The sequence below is a fragment of the Scyliorhinus torazame genome, chromosome 3, assembly GCF_047496885.1.
Source record: "Scyliorhinus torazame isolate Kashiwa2021f chromosome 3, sScyTor2.1, whole genome shotgun sequence".
In the NCBI taxonomy this organism is placed as follows: Eukaryota; Metazoa; Chordata; class Chondrichthyes; order Carcharhiniformes; family Scyliorhinidae; genus Scyliorhinus; species Scyliorhinus torazame.
The window spans coordinates 250,795,919-250,813,472 of record NC_092709.1 but is presented as its reverse complement, the minus strand read 5'-3'; the positions used below and the strand labels follow the sequence as shown (position 1 = coordinate 250,813,472).

General features: G+C 45.6%; 1 protein-coding gene across 10 annotated transcripts in view; it reads left to right on the top strand.

The window, feature by feature from the left end:
* The window catches only part of LOC140409050 (protein unc-13 homolog B-like), a 933,512-nt gene that overhangs the window by 422,028 nt on the left and 493,930 nt on the right, over positions 1-17,554 (top strand). For all 10 annotated transcript variants that reach the window (XM_072497095.1, XM_072497100.1, XM_072497102.1 and 7 more), the window contains one exon: positions 16,396-16,513. In XM_072497095.1, the coding sequence (XP_072353196.1) occupies positions 16,396-16,513 (118 nt within the window). The remainder of the gene's footprint in view (positions 1-16,395; positions 16,514-17,554) is intronic.

Genomic DNA, 17,554 nt, shown 5'->3' with positions numbered 1-17,554 from the left:
CCTCTTGTCGCCACACTCTGGTGCCTGTTCGGGTACACTGCGGGAGAATTCAGAATGTCCAATTCACCTATCAAGCACGTCTTTCGAGACTTGTGGGAGGAAATGGGTGTGTCTGGAGGAAACCCATGCAGACAAGGGGAGAACGTACAGACTCCACACAGACAGTGACCCAAGTTGGGAATCGAACCCAGGTCCCTGGCACTGTGAAGCAACAGTGCTAACCACTGTGCTACCGTGGTTCTTTAAGTTAAGATACAGATCAGCCATAATTTAATTGAAAAACAGAATAAGCTTGAAGGGCTGAATGGCCATCTCCGATTCCAATATTCCTGCACTGATTTATTGTTTTAATACAATTGATTAATATTATTTTAGTAATATTGTCTAAATATGAAATACATAGTCATTCACTGGACAGTATTACTTGGGCATAGATTGCATACATGATGGTTGTGTGTATTATACACTTTTAGACCAACATCTGATTATAATTAAAAAATATACCCTGATCCTCAAGCCTTTTCTTCCTTAATTGAATAATTGTGGTTTCTTTAAATCATTTTTCATTCCACTCTGTTAAACAAGTAATTAACTGATTGCTGGTAGAGCACTGAACAAGATTTATTTCGGTTTTTGTTAGTGTTTAGCTTTATAGTGGATTTATGTGGATTATTGTGCCATCTAATGTACAGTAAATAAATTATATTTCTGACATGCTGAAAGAACAGTATCAATGTATCCCATCACTTGCATAGTTTTTGATCATCTTCTTCTGATTCACGACGCACAATATCATTTAGGTACTTTCTATCCTGATGATCACTTCTGCAAAAGAAACCAACACAAATCATTTCCTCTGGGATAAATTATACATTGCTCTATATTGATTGACAGTTTGATACTGAAAAATCTGCTACTGATATTTTCAGACCTAATTATGTTTGTGTACTAAATCTATTATGCCAAGATAGGGAAACCTATTTACAAATTGTTCTGTCAGTTTCTGACATACTATGAAATGATTGATTGGTTTGCATGAGTTAGAAAGTCCTGAGAAGGATTTTATCTTGTTACAGTTACTACAGTGCTGAATAAAAGCTCAGCCTACCCAGATGCTATAATTAATTCCATGTTAGCTTTTTAAATTGAATGGAACCACTTCAAAATCAAAAGTACCTTAAAAACTAATTAACGTGTCAATATGTCAGTCATAGCCGAGAGGCCCAATTTTTTCTGCAAATAAGGAAAATAACTCCGAATTCCCTTTTTGTCCATTTTACATATGCATTTCATCTACTTCTTTGGGCCCAAGCCTGATAATTCTTTCCATCTCTCTTACCTCTTCTTGAGTACCGTACTTTGCTTTCCTCCTAATGCCCTCACCCAGACGTTCACTTTTCATCTCTCCCCCCCCCCCCCCCCCCTCTTGGCTATTTTGACCCCTGATCTTCCCCACCCCTCAACACATCACTACCTTTCAGTCCTGCTGTCACCTTAGGGTGAATCCCTTTTGAACCAGCCCATAGTTACACTCAGTGCCTCTCTTGCACTTGATGGAGATTGCCATTATGACTGTTGTTGCCATCTTTTAAAAATAATAATCTCAACTCTGCATCCTGTGCTCTCACTAAATTTCCATAACTTCTTAGTGACTAACCTCACCAACCAACTTCCTATTCCATTCAGCCCCCCACCACCATGTCAGTAGAATCTGCCAGTGGATTGACTATCATCACCCATTCGCCTATTCCTTTCATTCTTGCATTTCTGCCAGAATGTCCGCCCACTTGTGAACGAAACCCTATCCATCCATGTGTCCTGTTTTATTGTATTGGGCAACAAAATATCAAAAGCGAAAACACCCAACAGGGAGAGAGGCAATTTCAGTGCTGAGAGATGGAATGTAGCAGAATGGTAAGTAATGATTCACCAAAAAAGACCAATGAGCACCTCATTGGCAGAGCTGGTTTGGGTTCAAACAAAGTATATTCGCATAAAGAGGAAAGATTGGACATTCTTAGTTACAGCTCCCTGGAGAACAAATGGAATGGAGGTTGAAATAAAACCGAGAAAGGAGGTTTATGGCAAGTGTTAGGGGAGAATACAATAGAAAATCAGGGACAACATAGAGATGCAGGTGGAAATTGAAAAGGTTATAAGGGCAAAGAGAGGCTATGAGATTAGTTTATGGGTAAGATAATGGGAGAAGGAGCAAGGAATAGAGATATTGGATGAGATATAAAGAAATGAGGTGCTAAATAGATTGGCATTACTTGAAGTTAACAAGTTGCCTGGTCCAGAAAGATGCAACCTGAATTACTGAGAAAAGCCAAGTGATAGCAAAAATCAAAATGGGAAATGCTGGGAATACTTGGCAGGTCAAACAGCCTTTGTGGGGAGAGAAAAGCAGAGTTTGACGTTTCAGGTCGATACCCTTTCATCAGAACTGGGAAGAGTTGGAAATGTCACAAGTTTTAAGCAAATGAAAGGCGTGAGTGTTGGGAAAAGAATAAACTGAAGTTTTGTGATACGGTGGAAGACAAGAGAGATTAAATGACAAAAGAGTTGGGGGTGCAAGGCCAAAGGGAATGGTGATAGACAAGTGAAGATTCAAAACACATGTTCGGAGGAGGTATGAATGGCAGAATGATGAACAGCTGCCATCCAAAAGTAAAAAGAATAGAAAAACCGGGGTAAAACCAAAACCTGTAAGGGAAAAGAAAATAATTGGGGGCAGAGATTATGATTTGTGTTGAGTTCAGATGGCTGTAGTGTGCCGAATTGTAAGATGAGCTGCCGTTGAGCTTCAATTGTAATGATGCAAGAGGCCAAGGACTCAGCATGAGAACAAGAAGCAGAATTAAAATGACAGGCAACAGAAGGTCAATGTCACGCTTGTGGACTGAAGAGAGATTATGTAACGCAGTCATCTCATCTGCATTTGGTCTCCCCAATGTAGAGCGGACCACATATCAGCAGAAATTGCAGTATACTAAATTGAAAGAAGTACACAAATTGTTATTTTACCTGGAATATTGTGTGCCGTTTTGGCCTTGGATAGTGTGAAGAGAGGAGGTAATAGGGCAGGCACTTTATCTCCACAAGGAAAGGTTCCATGGAAAGGGGAGTATCATTGGGGATTATTGAGGAGTAGACCAGCCTGTCCCAGAGAATAATTGATGTCTGACCACAATCTTCCAAGCTTCTTTGGATGTGTGAGTGCCACAGGTTGCAAATATTAAATTCCTGTTCAGAAATGGGATCATGAATCTGGTAACTATAGGCTGATGGATTCCGTCTAATGTCAATGGAGGAAAGATATTATAGTCCACTTGAACCATTTCCAGTTCCTGGCTCTTAGCAGCTCCTTTTCACCATGGACATCCAATCCCGCTACAACAGGATGGTCTGTGGGCTCTCCTCTTCTTCCTTGAAGAGACCCAACCAATCTCGCAGAATTATGGAGTCATAGAAATTTCCAGAATTTCAGCCTCTCCCACACTATCAGGCAGGAGTTTCAGATTCCCATCATCCTCTGGGTAAAAGACATTATTCACCTGAAATCCCCTCTAAACCTTCTAAATCTTATGCTAAATCTATGGAGGATTTTATTCAGGAGAAATTGTTTCCTCTGGAAATTGAGTCAGTAACCAGAGATTATAGATTCAAAATGATTCACAAAAACGAGAGGGGAAAAGAAGAGAAATATTTTCACAGAGGAGATTAAGATCTGGAGCACGTTACCTGAAAGGGTGGTGCAATCACATTCCTTAAGAACTTCCAAAAGGCAATTGGGTATGGACTTGAAGAGAATGAATTTCAGAAAAGGCTGGGGTGTGGGACTAAATTGTACAGCTCTTTCAAAAAGCTACCACAGACATGATGACATGATTGGCCGCCTCCTGTGCTGCAAGATTCTAGATCCTGGAGATCAAAATAACTGCTTCCTCCTGTTCTCTACCGTAATCACTTCTTTCAATCCCTTCCTCCTGATATCTCTGTTCTCACTACTAGGTGCAAGGAGTTCACAGAATAATTTGTCACAAGATAGATCTTATTTGTTCAGCTATCTCTATTGCATGTCCCATTGCTCACTATGCCAATTTTGTTTCTCCTCCCTTTTTATTTTTGCTTTGAATTCCATCTCCGCTAAGTTCCTCTTTATCTCTCCCTCACCTTCTCCAGTCTTTTATGTCATGAACTTCATTCGTTGTGACTAAGACATTGGCCTATAGGGGGTCACATTTAGGGTGTACCCCTATGATGCGCTGGGAATCCCTCTAAAGTTCCTACGTAAGGGTTTATCCGGCAATTTCTCAGAAGTGCTAACTTCCTCGGGACAATGGCGCTGCGCTGGGAACCATCTGACAGAAGTGATTTATATCGCTGACTTAATGGTTCTGCCAGTTTTACCCTAATAGTTATGTTAGAAGGAAAAAAATGTTCAAACACCAGAGTAACTATTTAAACACCCAGATCCAACATCATACAGGACATCCCACACAAACACGCCCCCCCAGGGGACCCACCACACCACTCCCACACCCGACCTGAGCCTGGTCCGGCTCAACCCACTTTCCCCCACCCCCCACCTTCCCAGCCTGACACCCTTCCCTCCTCCCAGTCTGACACCCTCCCTCTCGGACTGAGCCCTGTCCTGGACTGACCTCCCTCTCTTCCTGCCTCCCTGCCGGATCGACCGACCCCTCACTCCGAAAGCCAGGTGTCCCATCCCATGAAGGTTTTGTGTTTGCATCCTATTTAAACACAAATTCCACTCACCCATCACACTCAACCTCACTGGGATACATTGTTTCCTAATCCCTCAGTGCCTCAAATTTCCATCCTTGTGTTTAAATCCCTCCTTGACCTTACCTCTCCCTAACTCTGTAATCTCCCACACCAAACCCCCAATATCTTCGTACCAAACTTTCTCTGAGTTTGTGGGCTACAGTTTTTTAAAAATGTATTTTATTACAGACATGTATCAAAACAGGTTACAACCTATAAACACCCTGGGATACATACTTCCCAGCAATCAATTATACAGTCGGTACAAATTTTTCCCCCTTTTTCAGATACCTGAACTCACTCCCCTTTGGCAGCTCTCCCTTAGCTCCTCCACACTGGCAAACCCTTCCTCCAAATACAGATCCCTCACCTTGGCCAGCCCCACTTCCCCCCACCTCCTGTATACACTATCCATACCCCCCCAGCTCAAACCCATGATTCACGCACAGCGGCGTCAGCACCGACATCCCTTCCACCCCAAAATGCCTCGTCAACTGATTCCATATCTTCACCGTGGACTGCACCACCCGGGCTCCTTGAATACCTACTCGGAGCCATTGGCAATGCTGCCATCACAATAGCCCTCAAACTACACCCATTACAAGATTCCTCCTCCATCCTAACCCACTCCACCCCTTCTCCTTCCCACCGTCACCGCACCTTATCCACATTCGCCGCCCAATAATACTGAATCACGTTCGGCAACGCCAACCCCACTGCTGCCTCTGCCTCTGAGGCAGGGTCCTCCCAACCCTCAGCGCCTTCCCTGCCATACAAAGTCCGAAATGATCATGTCCAATTTCCGAAAGAGGGCATTTGGTATAAAGATCGGGAGAGCCTGAAAAATAAACAAGAACCTCGGCAGATGGACCCTCCTGGCCAACATCAAGTGCAGTGTATTTTGTGGGCTATAGTGATTCAAAAGGAAGTTTTTGCTTTGTCAACCTGGCTGTATTAAATTGATAAATATTTAAATATCAAAAAGCACACCTTTCCTTTTGGTGAACAATTATATTTTCAAAAGATTAGAATTCATCAGTATACCGCTGAGATTTTACGGTGACGTATCATATGTTCTGGGAAACTTTGCACAGCTAGTGGTTAAACACTGGGTCTAAAATATGCACATGCACCACAGTGCCAAGCAGACAAAGCTCCTTAGATGTACAGCAACCTGGGGTGTTACGATGACAACTGGTTTTGGGGATTGAGAATCGCTGGTAGTCATTGAGAAGCTATGTCTAAAATATTTATGCACACAACAGGGTTAAGCTGTCAAAATGTCTCAATTGAATACTTTAAAAAAAAAATGTTTTCCATTTTATACATAACACCAAAACAACACAACACCCCCAATCACCAACCCCTCCTTCCCATAGCAAAGAAACAGCAGAACTAACCCCCCTAACTTCACTGCCACCAGCAACTAACGGTGACCAGCTCTTTGAATTACAAGATAAATGGCTGCTACCTTTGGTAGAGCACCTTCAATTGCTCTCTTCAGGTCTACTTGACTTTTTAGAGGTATGAAAACTCCATCAGACCCCCCAGCCATATTGAGGCACTGGGTGGAGAAGCAGACCTCCATCCCATCAGCACTCGCCTCTGAGTAATCACCGAGGCGAAGGCCAGGACACGGCCCCCACCCCTGTCTGCAGCTCCGGCATGTCTGACATCCCAAATATGGCCCCTAAGGGACAGAACTCCAATTCAATTTTCAGAATCGGCAATGTGCTAACGAAGGAGACCCAGAACCTCATGAGTTGAGGACGTGACCAGCACATGTGCATATGGGTTAGCCGGACCTCTCCCACAACGCTCGCACTTGTCCTCCACTCCTGCAAAAAACCTACTCATCCTAGACCTAGTCAAATGAGCCCGATTCACTACCATAAGCTGTATTAAGCCAAGCCTCGCACATGATGACGTGGCGTTCACCCTCCGCAGGGCCTCCCCTCACACCCCATCCTCCAACACCAGCCCCAACTCCTCCTCCCAATTGGCCTACGCCCCTTCCACCGACACTGCGTCTTCTGCCATAATCCTTCCATAGATACCTGAGGTACTCCACTCCTCCGACCCTGCGAGTGAAAGAACCCTCCCCATCAACGAGGCTGGTGGCGCCACAGGAAATGTCGTAAAGATCTGTTTTGCAAAATTGCGAACTTGTAGGTTTCTGAACGTGTCAGACACGAAAGCCCAAATTTCTCTGACAACTCCTCCAAACTTGCAAACTGTCCCTCCAAAAACAAATCCCCCATTCCTTCCAACCCCTTCTCTTCCTACCCTTGTACGTGGCATCCAATCTCGCGGGCTCAAACATATGATTCACATAGATCGGCGCCAACTAAAATACCGCCCCTAATTTAAAGTGTTGCTGAAATTGTTTCCATATCTTCAGGAGACGAGCACCGGATTTGCCGAATATTTCACCGGTGGAGAATGGGAGCAAAGCTATCGCTAGCGCCCTCAACCCAGACCCCCTACATGATTTTGACTCCATTTGTACCCATGGAGCCTCAGGTCCCCACACTACCCCAACACCTTCTCCACATTCACCACCCAGTAATAGTATATCAAGCTTGGCAACTTCAAGCCCCCTGACTGCCGGTCCCTCTGAAGTACAATCTTTCGAATCCTCGCCACTTTGCTCACCAAATAAAGGACAAAATCAATTTCTCGACTGCCCCAAAAAAGGACTTTGGTAGAAAAACTCTCAAATGTTGGAACAGGAACAGAAATTTTGGTAAAATATTCATCTTAACCTACTGAATTCTGCCCGCCAAGGACAGAGGGAGACTATCCCACCTTTGCGAGTTGGTCTTGACCCTTCCCACCAAATTCATATAGTTAAACTTATGGAGCTGAGCCCAATCCTGAGCCATCTGAACCCCCAGGTATCTGAAATGAGAACCCGCTATGCGGAATGACAATACCCCCAGATTTGCTCCCCTTCCTAGGGGAGTGACCAGGAAACACTCACTTTTCCCCAGGTTCAATTTGTACCCTGGAAAAGTGACAAAATGCTTCAACAGCGCCACTATATTGCCCATTTTGGGGGTTGGGTCTGTCACATACAGAGAAGATCATCAGTGTACAAGGGCACCTTATGTTCCACTGCCCCCACCCTCCAACCCCCTCATTATCCCCCTCCACCCATCTGAAAACCTTAGGGCAATGATGAAAGTTTCTATCGCCAACACAAACAATAGGGGGACATGGGCACGCCTGTTTTGTTCCCCTGTTCAACTAAAAATACCACAAACTCACTGTTTGTGCGGACACTAGCCTTTGGTGCTTTTTTAACAGCCATATCCACAACCCAAATTTAGGTCCAAACTTTGTCTCAATTTGAATACTGACAATAGCACCATGATATAACTTGTTATGGATGATTAATTATGGCAATTCCTGGTTAATTCACCACAAAGCAGGAATGACCTCTTCCACAATATAAACAAAATTTTCTATATTCTAGCTCACAGAAATAGTAACCAAATGAAGATCAAGATAATAATAAAAGCGAAATACTACGCATGCTGGAAATCAGAAATAAAAACAGAAAATGCTGGAAAACCTGACCAGGTCCGGCAGCATCCGTGGAAAGAGAAACCTAGTTAATGGCTTGAATCCGAATGAGGAAGAAGTTCAGAAGAAGATCCAGATGAAGTGTTTTCTTTTCTGCCTAGGGCTATTATTGTCTGGATACTAATTAATACAAAGACTTTCAGTAAAAAATAAAACATCATATGGCCATTTTAAACCACAATTGTTCCTGCACTGTTAGAACACAGGTGGTTTTACGGGGTTCATATTTGTATTGTTAAACATTAGAAATAAGGTACAGTTTAAGTGGATTTAATTTATTGTTTCTTTGCCTGGAAGGGTAAAACCGAAAGTTAGATTCATGCTGAACGAAGGTGATTTATTCGTGGGGCTTGGTTAAGTTCCAACTATGACTATTGTTAGAAAGGGTTACAGCGTGAAGAGTAAATAAAAACCGAGAGAAGGATAAGTCATTGCTTAGCAACAGGGGACCACCTTCTAAAGAGAAGGGATTTCCTTTGTTCGTAGTTTTAGCTGAATTTGTTGGAAATTGGAGACAGGACACTGGGGAGTGAACATCTCTCAACTCTGCTGGGCGAAGCTGGACAGGACGGGAGCTGCAAAAAACAGGCTTTCCAGGCTTATGAATCGTGGGACTGCCGGAGGGGTGAAGGGAACGAGTGTCACGGATTATGTATCGAAGATGTTCGAAAAGCTGGTCGATAAAAGGCTCTTCGACACTGTACCGGAGGTGGATTGGGGCCACTGCTCACTGCGACAGAGGCTGAGAGCTGGGGAGCTGCCGCGGGCGGTGCTAGTCCGGACGCACAAATTTCAGGGAAAGGAGAGGAAGATTCTGAGGTGGGCGAAGTTGACAAGTGACTGTAACTGGGAGCGTCAGCGGCTTCAAATCTACCAGGACACTGGGGCCGATCTGGCCAAATGGCGGGCGGGTTTTACCAAGACGAAGGCGGCGTTCTTTTGGAGCAAGGTCCAGTTTGTGGTTTTGTACCCGGCCAAACTCTGGGTGACTTTCAAGGGCAAAGAACATTATTTTGCGATGCCGAAGGAGGCAAATGACTTTCTCAAGGAGCATGGGTTGAGGAGGGTCTAATGGCGGTATTCTGTTAGTATTTGTGACGGCCAGTGAGATGTGGGACCAGGGAAGGAGGTACGTGATGATTGGCAGGGGTTAGTGTATGTCTGCGCGCCCAATTGGGACAATGTGGATTCTGTTAAGAACATGTTGCAGTCCATCCCAGACTTGGATTCACATTAGTTGATAATGGGGGGGGTTACTTAAATTGCGTGTTAGATCCCAGGATGGATAGGTCGAACCCCAAGCCATTGGCCTAGTCGGGTATGACAAAGGAGCTGGGGGTATTTGGGAACAGATGGGGGGGGTGGGATCCATGGAGGTTTAGGCACCCGGGAGAGAGGGAGTTTCCCCCTTTCTCCCGTGTACATCTACTATACACCTGGATAGACATTTTGTGGTGGGGAAGTCAATATTCCCGCGGATTGTGGGGGCAGGGTACACAGGATTGTGATTTCAGACCACGCGGATGTGAAGTTTGAAACGGGCCGAGCCCAGAATCCTCGTGGAAGTTCGATTTGGCGCTCCTGGTGGACACTATGTTCTACAAGAGGGTGCCCTCGATGATAAAGGACAATGTAGAGTTCAACCAAAACGTTTTGGGAGACGTTGAAGGTGGTGGTTCAGCGGGACCAGGTTGAGAGGGCAGAGAGACAGGTTGGTGGATGCCACTGTGGAAGTGGACTGTTGGTACTCGATGGCCCCGACCAGCGAGTTGTTCGCAGAACGGAAGAAGCTACAGGGAGTGTTTAATCTAATGATGACAGGGAAGGTGGTGAGGCAGTTTTGTTATTCAAGGGGAATGTATTATGAGTATGGGGAATAGGCCAGCCGACTGCTGGCCCATTAGTTGCGGTGACTCGCAGTCACGAGAGAAATAGCGGAATTTAGGGATGGGGGAGGAGGGTTGGTGACGCACCGGAGAAAATTAAGGATGTGTTCAAGGTCTTCTAACGGGTCTGCATAGGTCTGAGCCCTGAAGGGAGGACGTGGAGATGGGACATTTGATTGATATGATTTTGATTTCATTCAGTGTCACATGTACTGAAGTACCGTGAAAAGCATTTTTCTGCGACCAAGGGAACGTACACAGTACGTACATAGTAGACAAAAAAAGAATAATCGACAGAGTACATTGACAAATGGTACATCGACCAACTGTGATTGGTTACAGTGCAGAACAAGGAGTCAAACAAAGCAAATACATGAGCAAGAGTAGCATAGGACGTCGTGAATAGTGTTCTTACAGGGAACAGATCAGTCTGAGGAAGAGTCGTTGAGGAGTCGAGTAGCTGTGGGCTAGAAACTGTTCCTATGTCTGGATGTGCGGATCTTCAGACTTCTGTATCTTCTGCCGGAAGGGTCTGGAAGAAAGCAAAGTCTTGATGGGAGGGTCTCTGATAATGCTGTCTGCCTTCCTGAGGCAGCGGGAGGTGTAGACAGAATCAACGTGCAGGTGGCAAGCTTGTGTGATGCGCTGGGCTGCGTTCACCCATGCTGCGATCTTGGACTGAGCAGTTGCCATACCAAGCTGTGATGCAGCCGGATAGGTTGCTCTCTATGGCACATCGTAGAAGTTTGTGAGAGTTGATGCAGCCTTGCCGAATTTTTTCAGCTTCCATAGGAAGTAGAGACGTTGATGGGCTTTCTTCACTGTTGCATCAACATGAATGGACCAGGACAGACTGTTGTGATGATGACGCCCAGGAACTTAAAGCTATCAACCATCTCCACTTCAGAGCCATTGATGCTGACAGAGCCATTGGTGGATGTCGTGCTATGCTTCCTGAAGTTGATGATCAGTTCCTTGGTCTTTCCGACATTGAGAGAGAGATTGTTTTCAATACCCCATGCAACCAAGTGATTTATCTCCCTTCTGTAGTCTGATTCGTCGTTGTTCGAGATACGACCCGCCACAGTCGTATCATCCGCAAACTTGTAGATTAGAATCATAGAATTTACAGTGCAGAAGGAGGCCATTCGGCCTATCGATTGTGCACCGGCCCTTGGAAAGAGCACTCTACCCAAGCCCACATCTCCAACCTATTCCTGTAACCCAGTAACCCCACCCCACCTTTTGGACAGTGCAATTTAGCATGGCCAATCCACCTAACCTCCACATCTTTGGACTGTGGTAGGAAACTGGAGCACCTGGAGGAAACCCATGCAGACACGGGGCGAACGTGCAGACTCCGCACAGACAGTGACCAAAGCCGGGAATTGAACCTGGGACCCTGGAGCTGTGAATCAACTGTGCTAACCACTGTGTTACCGTGCTGCCCACTGAGATTGAGTTGAAGTTAAATCTTGCCACACAGTCATGTGTGTAGAGGTAGTACCGTAGAAGACTGAGCACACAACCTTGCACTGCCCCGGTGTTGAGGACTATTGTGGAGGAGATGCTGTTGCCTATCCTGACAGATTGCGGTCTGTTGGTGAGGAAGTCATGGATCCAACTGCACAGGGGGAGGGGTCAAGTTCAAGATTGCAGAGTTTAGTTATAAGTTTTGTTGGGATGATGGTGTTGAAGGCGGAGCAGTCTATGTCTATGAACAGCAGTCTCACATAGGTATCCTTGTTGTCGAGTTGTTCGAGTGTTGATTGTAGAGCCAGGGAGATAGCATCTGCTGTGGACCGGTTGCGGTGATAGGCGAACTGCAATGGATCGAGATCGTCTGGAAGGCGGACATTGATCCGTCCCATGACTAACCACGCAAAGCATTTCATGGTAACGGACGTCAGGGCCACCGGTCGGTAGTCGTTAAGGCAGGCTACCTTGTTCTTCTTTGGTACTGGTATCATGATGGTCTACTTGAAAGAAGTGGGGACCTCGGAGCGGAGGAGTGAGGTTTTGAAGATGTCTGCGAATACACTCGCCAGCTGGTCTGCGCAGGCTCTGAGTGCTCGCCCAGGGACTCAGTCGGGGCCCGTCGCTTTCCGGGGATTCACTTTCAAGGCAGCTCTTACCTCTGAGGCTGGAATAGTGGTATGGGTGTGTCCAGGGCAGTGTGGCACTGATGTATTGGCTGACTGCTCAAAGCGGGCAAAGAACTTGTTCAGATTATCGGGGAGGGATGCTCCATCTCCAGTTATTCCGCCTGGCCTTGCTTTGTAACCTGTGATCTCGTGTAAGCCCTGCCATAGACGTTGTGGGTTTGTGTTGTTGGCCTGGGACTCTAGTTTGTTGAGGTATTGTCTTTTGGCATCCCTGATGGCTTTCCATACGTCGTACCTGGATTTCTTATATAGGTCAGGGCTGTCAGACTTGAACACCACCGTCCGGAGCTTCAGCAGGGAGTGAACCCTTTGGTTGAGGTAGGGTTTCCAATTGGGGAACACACTTATTGTCTTCAATGGTACACAGTCCTCGACACACTTACTAATGAATCCGTGACGGTGGTTGCGTACTCGTCCAGGTTAGCTGCCGTGGCCTTGAACATGGACCAGTCTAATTTTTAGATGGGTTGGTGTTCCCGGAGGGGGTGGGGGGGGTGGCGGTTGGTGGTTGTCAACCATGCTGGCACAGGCAGTGATCTCTTTGATCATGAAGAAGGATAAGGATCCAGTGTGGTGATGGTCTTATAGGCCCATCTCCCTGTTAAATACTGATGTGAAGCTGCAAGCTAAAGTGCTGGTGAGGTGGCTGGAGGGGTGTGTGCCCGAGGTGGTCTCTGAGGACCAGATGGGTTTTGTTAAGGTGGCAGTTGTCGAGCAATATTGGGAGACTGCTGAATGTGGTAGTGACTCTGTCTAGGGGTAAGGTGCTGGAAGTTATTATATCAGTGGTCACGGACAAGGATTTTCATTGGGTAGAATGGAGGTACCAGTTTGAGATCCTGGTGCGGCTTGGGCCAATGTTCATTTTGTGGGTCCGATTGCTGTATGCAGTCTCCACCGCAAGTGTGAGGACAAATACGATGGGTTTGGGATATTGTAGTCTACATATGGGCACGAGACAGGGATGCCTGCTGTCCCTGCTGTTGTTTGTGTTGGCTATTAAGCCTTTGGCTATTGCGCTCATGGCTTTGAGAGCGTCCAAGGACATTGAAAGGGGAGCGAGGGATCATAGGGTGTCATTGTACACAGATGATCTGTTGTCTGGAGTGCATAGGGAAAATAATGGACCAATTAGGGATGTTTGGCGCCTTTTCTGGGTATAAATTGAGTGTTGCAAAGAGTGAGGTACAAAGAACAAAGAAATGTACAGCACAGGAACAGGCCCTTCGGCCCTCCAAGCCCGTGCCGACCATGCTGCCCGACTAAACTACAATCTTCTACATTTCCTGGGTCCGTATCCCTCTATTCCCATCCTATTCATGTATTTGTCAAGATGCCCCTTAAATGTCACTATCGTATTCACGGTGAACGCCCAGGGGAGGAGTGCTAATTTGGGAGCCCTGCCATTTAGCTGGCCAAAACAAGGCTTTGGTGTCTGGAAATTCAGGCGAACCATTGTTGGGCCACAATGCACAAGTGGAACTTGGCTGGTTTGGTAGGGGGGGGATTTGAAGAGGTGGGATTCCCTATCACTGCCCTTAGCAGGGAGGGTGCAGACCATGAAGGTGAACATTCTCCTGAGGTTTTTATTTGTTTTTCAGTCCCTTCCGATATTCCTTCCAAAGGCGTTCTTTCAGAGGGTAGATAAGCTAATCTCTGAATTTGCATGGGCAGGTAAGATGATCGGGATCTGGAGGGCCCCTTTGCAGAGAGGACAGTGGGTAGGGAGGATGACGCTCCCAAACCTGCAATATTATTATTGGGTGGAAAATGTGGAGAAGGTGCGACGGTGGTGGGGGAGTGGGGGGTCAGAATGGGTTCAGGTGGAGGGGACCTCCTGTTTGGGGGTGTGCTTAGGGGCCCTGGTGATGGCCCCCCTCCCTTTTTCACTGAGTAGGTATACCAATAGCCTGGCCGTGGAGTTGTCCCTCAAGGTATGGAACCGGCTGAGGCGGCACTTTGGAGTGGGTAGTATGTCGGTACTGGCCCCAATACGTGGGAATCATAAGTTCATTACTGCAGGGATCAACGTGACATACAGGAGTTAGCATAGAGAGGGAGTAGAGCGGGTAAGGGATCTGTTTGTAGAAGGGAGGTTCGCAAGGCTGGAAGAATTGCAGGAAAAGGTCCAATTGCTGAGGGGGAGTGAATTTAGGTACATTCAGGTGTGTGATTTTGTATGTAAGTAGCTCCTCTCATTTCTTCCACTGCCAAAGTATACTCTACCGGATAAATTGCTAAGCCAGGATGAGCTGGGGGAAGGGAGGATTGCGGATATTTATGGGTGGTTGTTGGAAACTGAGAACAATACTTTTCACAGTACCTCGGTACACAAAAGAATAAATCGAAATCTAAAATCTAAATCTTATGGTACATGTGAATTAACAGGCAAAATGTCTTTGAACGCAACATGATGGATAATAAATGCCACATACAACCAAAACATTCCATGGATTTCTCAACAATCCACCCAGGCGTCAATAACACTGACTGAAACAATCTCACGGAAACTCTGCTCTGTCTCTGTCACAAAGGTTTTCAATCTTCACCTTCAAAGATTTCACCTTGGAATTCTCCCCAAAAGTCACTCCAACCCGAAAGGCTCACTGCTGAGGGTTTGAATCTCATCCTTTGAGATTCCTTTCCGCTGGATTTCTGAGCATGCACTCAAGCACGAGCTCACAAGCAGAACTTCAGCTCTTCAGCCATGCAGAGCAATACACTACTGCTCCAAAGGGATACCTTTGCTGCTTTAGAGCACTGTTGAAGGCCCCTTCAATCACTTTGCTGATGGTCAAGATTGGACTGATGGGCGGTAATTGGCCAGGTCGGATTTGTCCTTTATGATTTGAGGACATATCTGGGAAATTTTTCCCTTGCTGGGTAAATGACATCATTGTAGCTGTAATGGAACATCATGGATAAGGGCGTGACAAGTTCTGGACTCTTGCCGGAATATTGTCAGGGTCCAGTGTCTTCAGCCATTTCTTGATATCACATGGAACGAATTGAATTGGCTAAAGACCGGCATCTGTGATTCTAGGGATCTTCAGAAGAGGCCAAGATGTCTCATCCACTTGGCACTTGTGGCTGAAGCCTTATCTTTTCCACTGTTATGCTTGCCTCCTTCAATTGGATGGGGGTATTTGTGAAGCCGCCTCCTCCAGTGTGTAATTGCCCACCATCATTTGTGAGTAGATGTGGAAGATTGCAGAGCTTTGATCTGATTCATTGGTTGTGGAACCATTTAGCTCTGAGTATTGCTTAATATTTATGATGTTTGGCAGACAAGTAGTCCTGTTGCAGAGTTACCAGGTTGACACCTCATTTTAAGGTATGCCCAGTGCTGCTCCTGGCATATCCCCCTGCACTCTTCATTGAACCAGTGTTGATGCCCTGGCTCAATTGTAATGGTAGAGTGGAGGATACGTTGGGCCATAAGACTATACATTGCGGTTGAGTGCAATTCTGCTGCTACTGATGGCCCAGAGCGCATGCATCATGGTTGCCAGGTCTTGAGTTTCTAGACCTGTTCGAAATCTATCCCATTCAGCACGGTGGTTGTGCCACACAACATGCTGGAGGGTAAATTAATGTGGACATGAATAAATTTCACCTTAAATACTCACATTTTCCTTCTGTAATATTATATGCAAACCGTTGTGATGTACTTCAGAATTTTTTGATGACAATGCAAATAAAAAAACATTGGGTGTGACCCCTAGCTTAGGTTATGACCTTTCCATTTTCTCGTGCGCAGTTGGTTTTGTGAACCACAAGCTGTAAATTCAGGGCCGGATTTCAGCTGTCAGCTTGACTGAGGCTGCCTCTAATTTTGTGAAGTTCTTGGTGATTCATAACTTTCCCAAAACTGAAAGGTATAGCTGGCTTCTGACAGTAGTTTGTCTTTGCAAAGAGCATGATGTAATTGTGATTTAACAATGCATTAATTTTGTTTTCTACAGCGAGATCAGCCGATTGGAACTTGGTTTGATTGTGGAAGTCTGGAACAAAGGGCTAATCTGGGATACAATGGTGGGCAATGTATGGATACCACTGAAGTGTATTAGGCAATCTGATGAGGTAAGATGGCTTGAATGTGATTCAAAATACCTTTTCAGCTAGCATCTTGCAGAAATATCTTAGAAAAAAATTACTTTGCAAATTGTTGCTTTGGTCTTCTAAATCATTGAATAATGCCTCCTTTAACGGCTTTTCTCGCTAATTTACCAACACTTTTATTAAATGCAACACTGTACCCATAATGGGGAAGAAAGGGATGGCTGAGGAACTAAATTTGTACTTTGCTTCTGTCTTCACAATGGAAGGCATAAATAATGTACAGGAAATTCTGAGAAATACAAATTTCAGTGGGGAGCTGAAGGAAATTAGTATTCGTAGAGAAATGGTGTTGGGGAAATTAGTGGGATTGAATGTGGATAAATCTTCAGGGCCTGATAATCTTCATCGCAGATTATTTAAGTAGGTGGCCCTAGAAATAGTAGATGCATTGGTGGTCATTTTCCAAAATTCTTTGGACTCTGGAATGGTTCCTGCAGATCGGAGGGTAGCTAATATAACCCCGCTATTCAAAAACGGAGGTAGAGAGAAAACAGGGTACGGCAGCATGGTGGCACAGTGGTTAGCACTGCAGCCTCACAGCGCCAAGGACCCAGGTTCAATTCCGGTTTGGGTAACTGTGTGGAATTTGCACTTTCACCCTGTGTTTGCGAGGTTCGATTGCTCCGGTTTTCTCTCACAGTCCAAAGGTGTGCAGGTTAGATGGATTGGCCATGTTAAATTGCACCTTGGTGTCTTAAAGGTTGGGTTGGGTTACAGGGATAGGGTGGGTGCTCTTTCAGAGGGTCGGTGCAGACTCGATGGGCCAAATAGCCTCCTTCTGCTCTGTACAGATTCTATGATTTTATAGACCAGTGAGCCTAACATCGGTAGCATGGAAGTTGCTGGAGTCCATTATCAAGAATTTCATAGAACAGCAGTTGGAAAGCAGGTGGTATAATCAGACAAAGTCAGCATGGATTTATGAAAAGGAAACCATGCTTGACAAATCTACTTGAATTCTTTGAAGCTGTAACTAGTAGAGTTGATCAGGGAGAACCGATG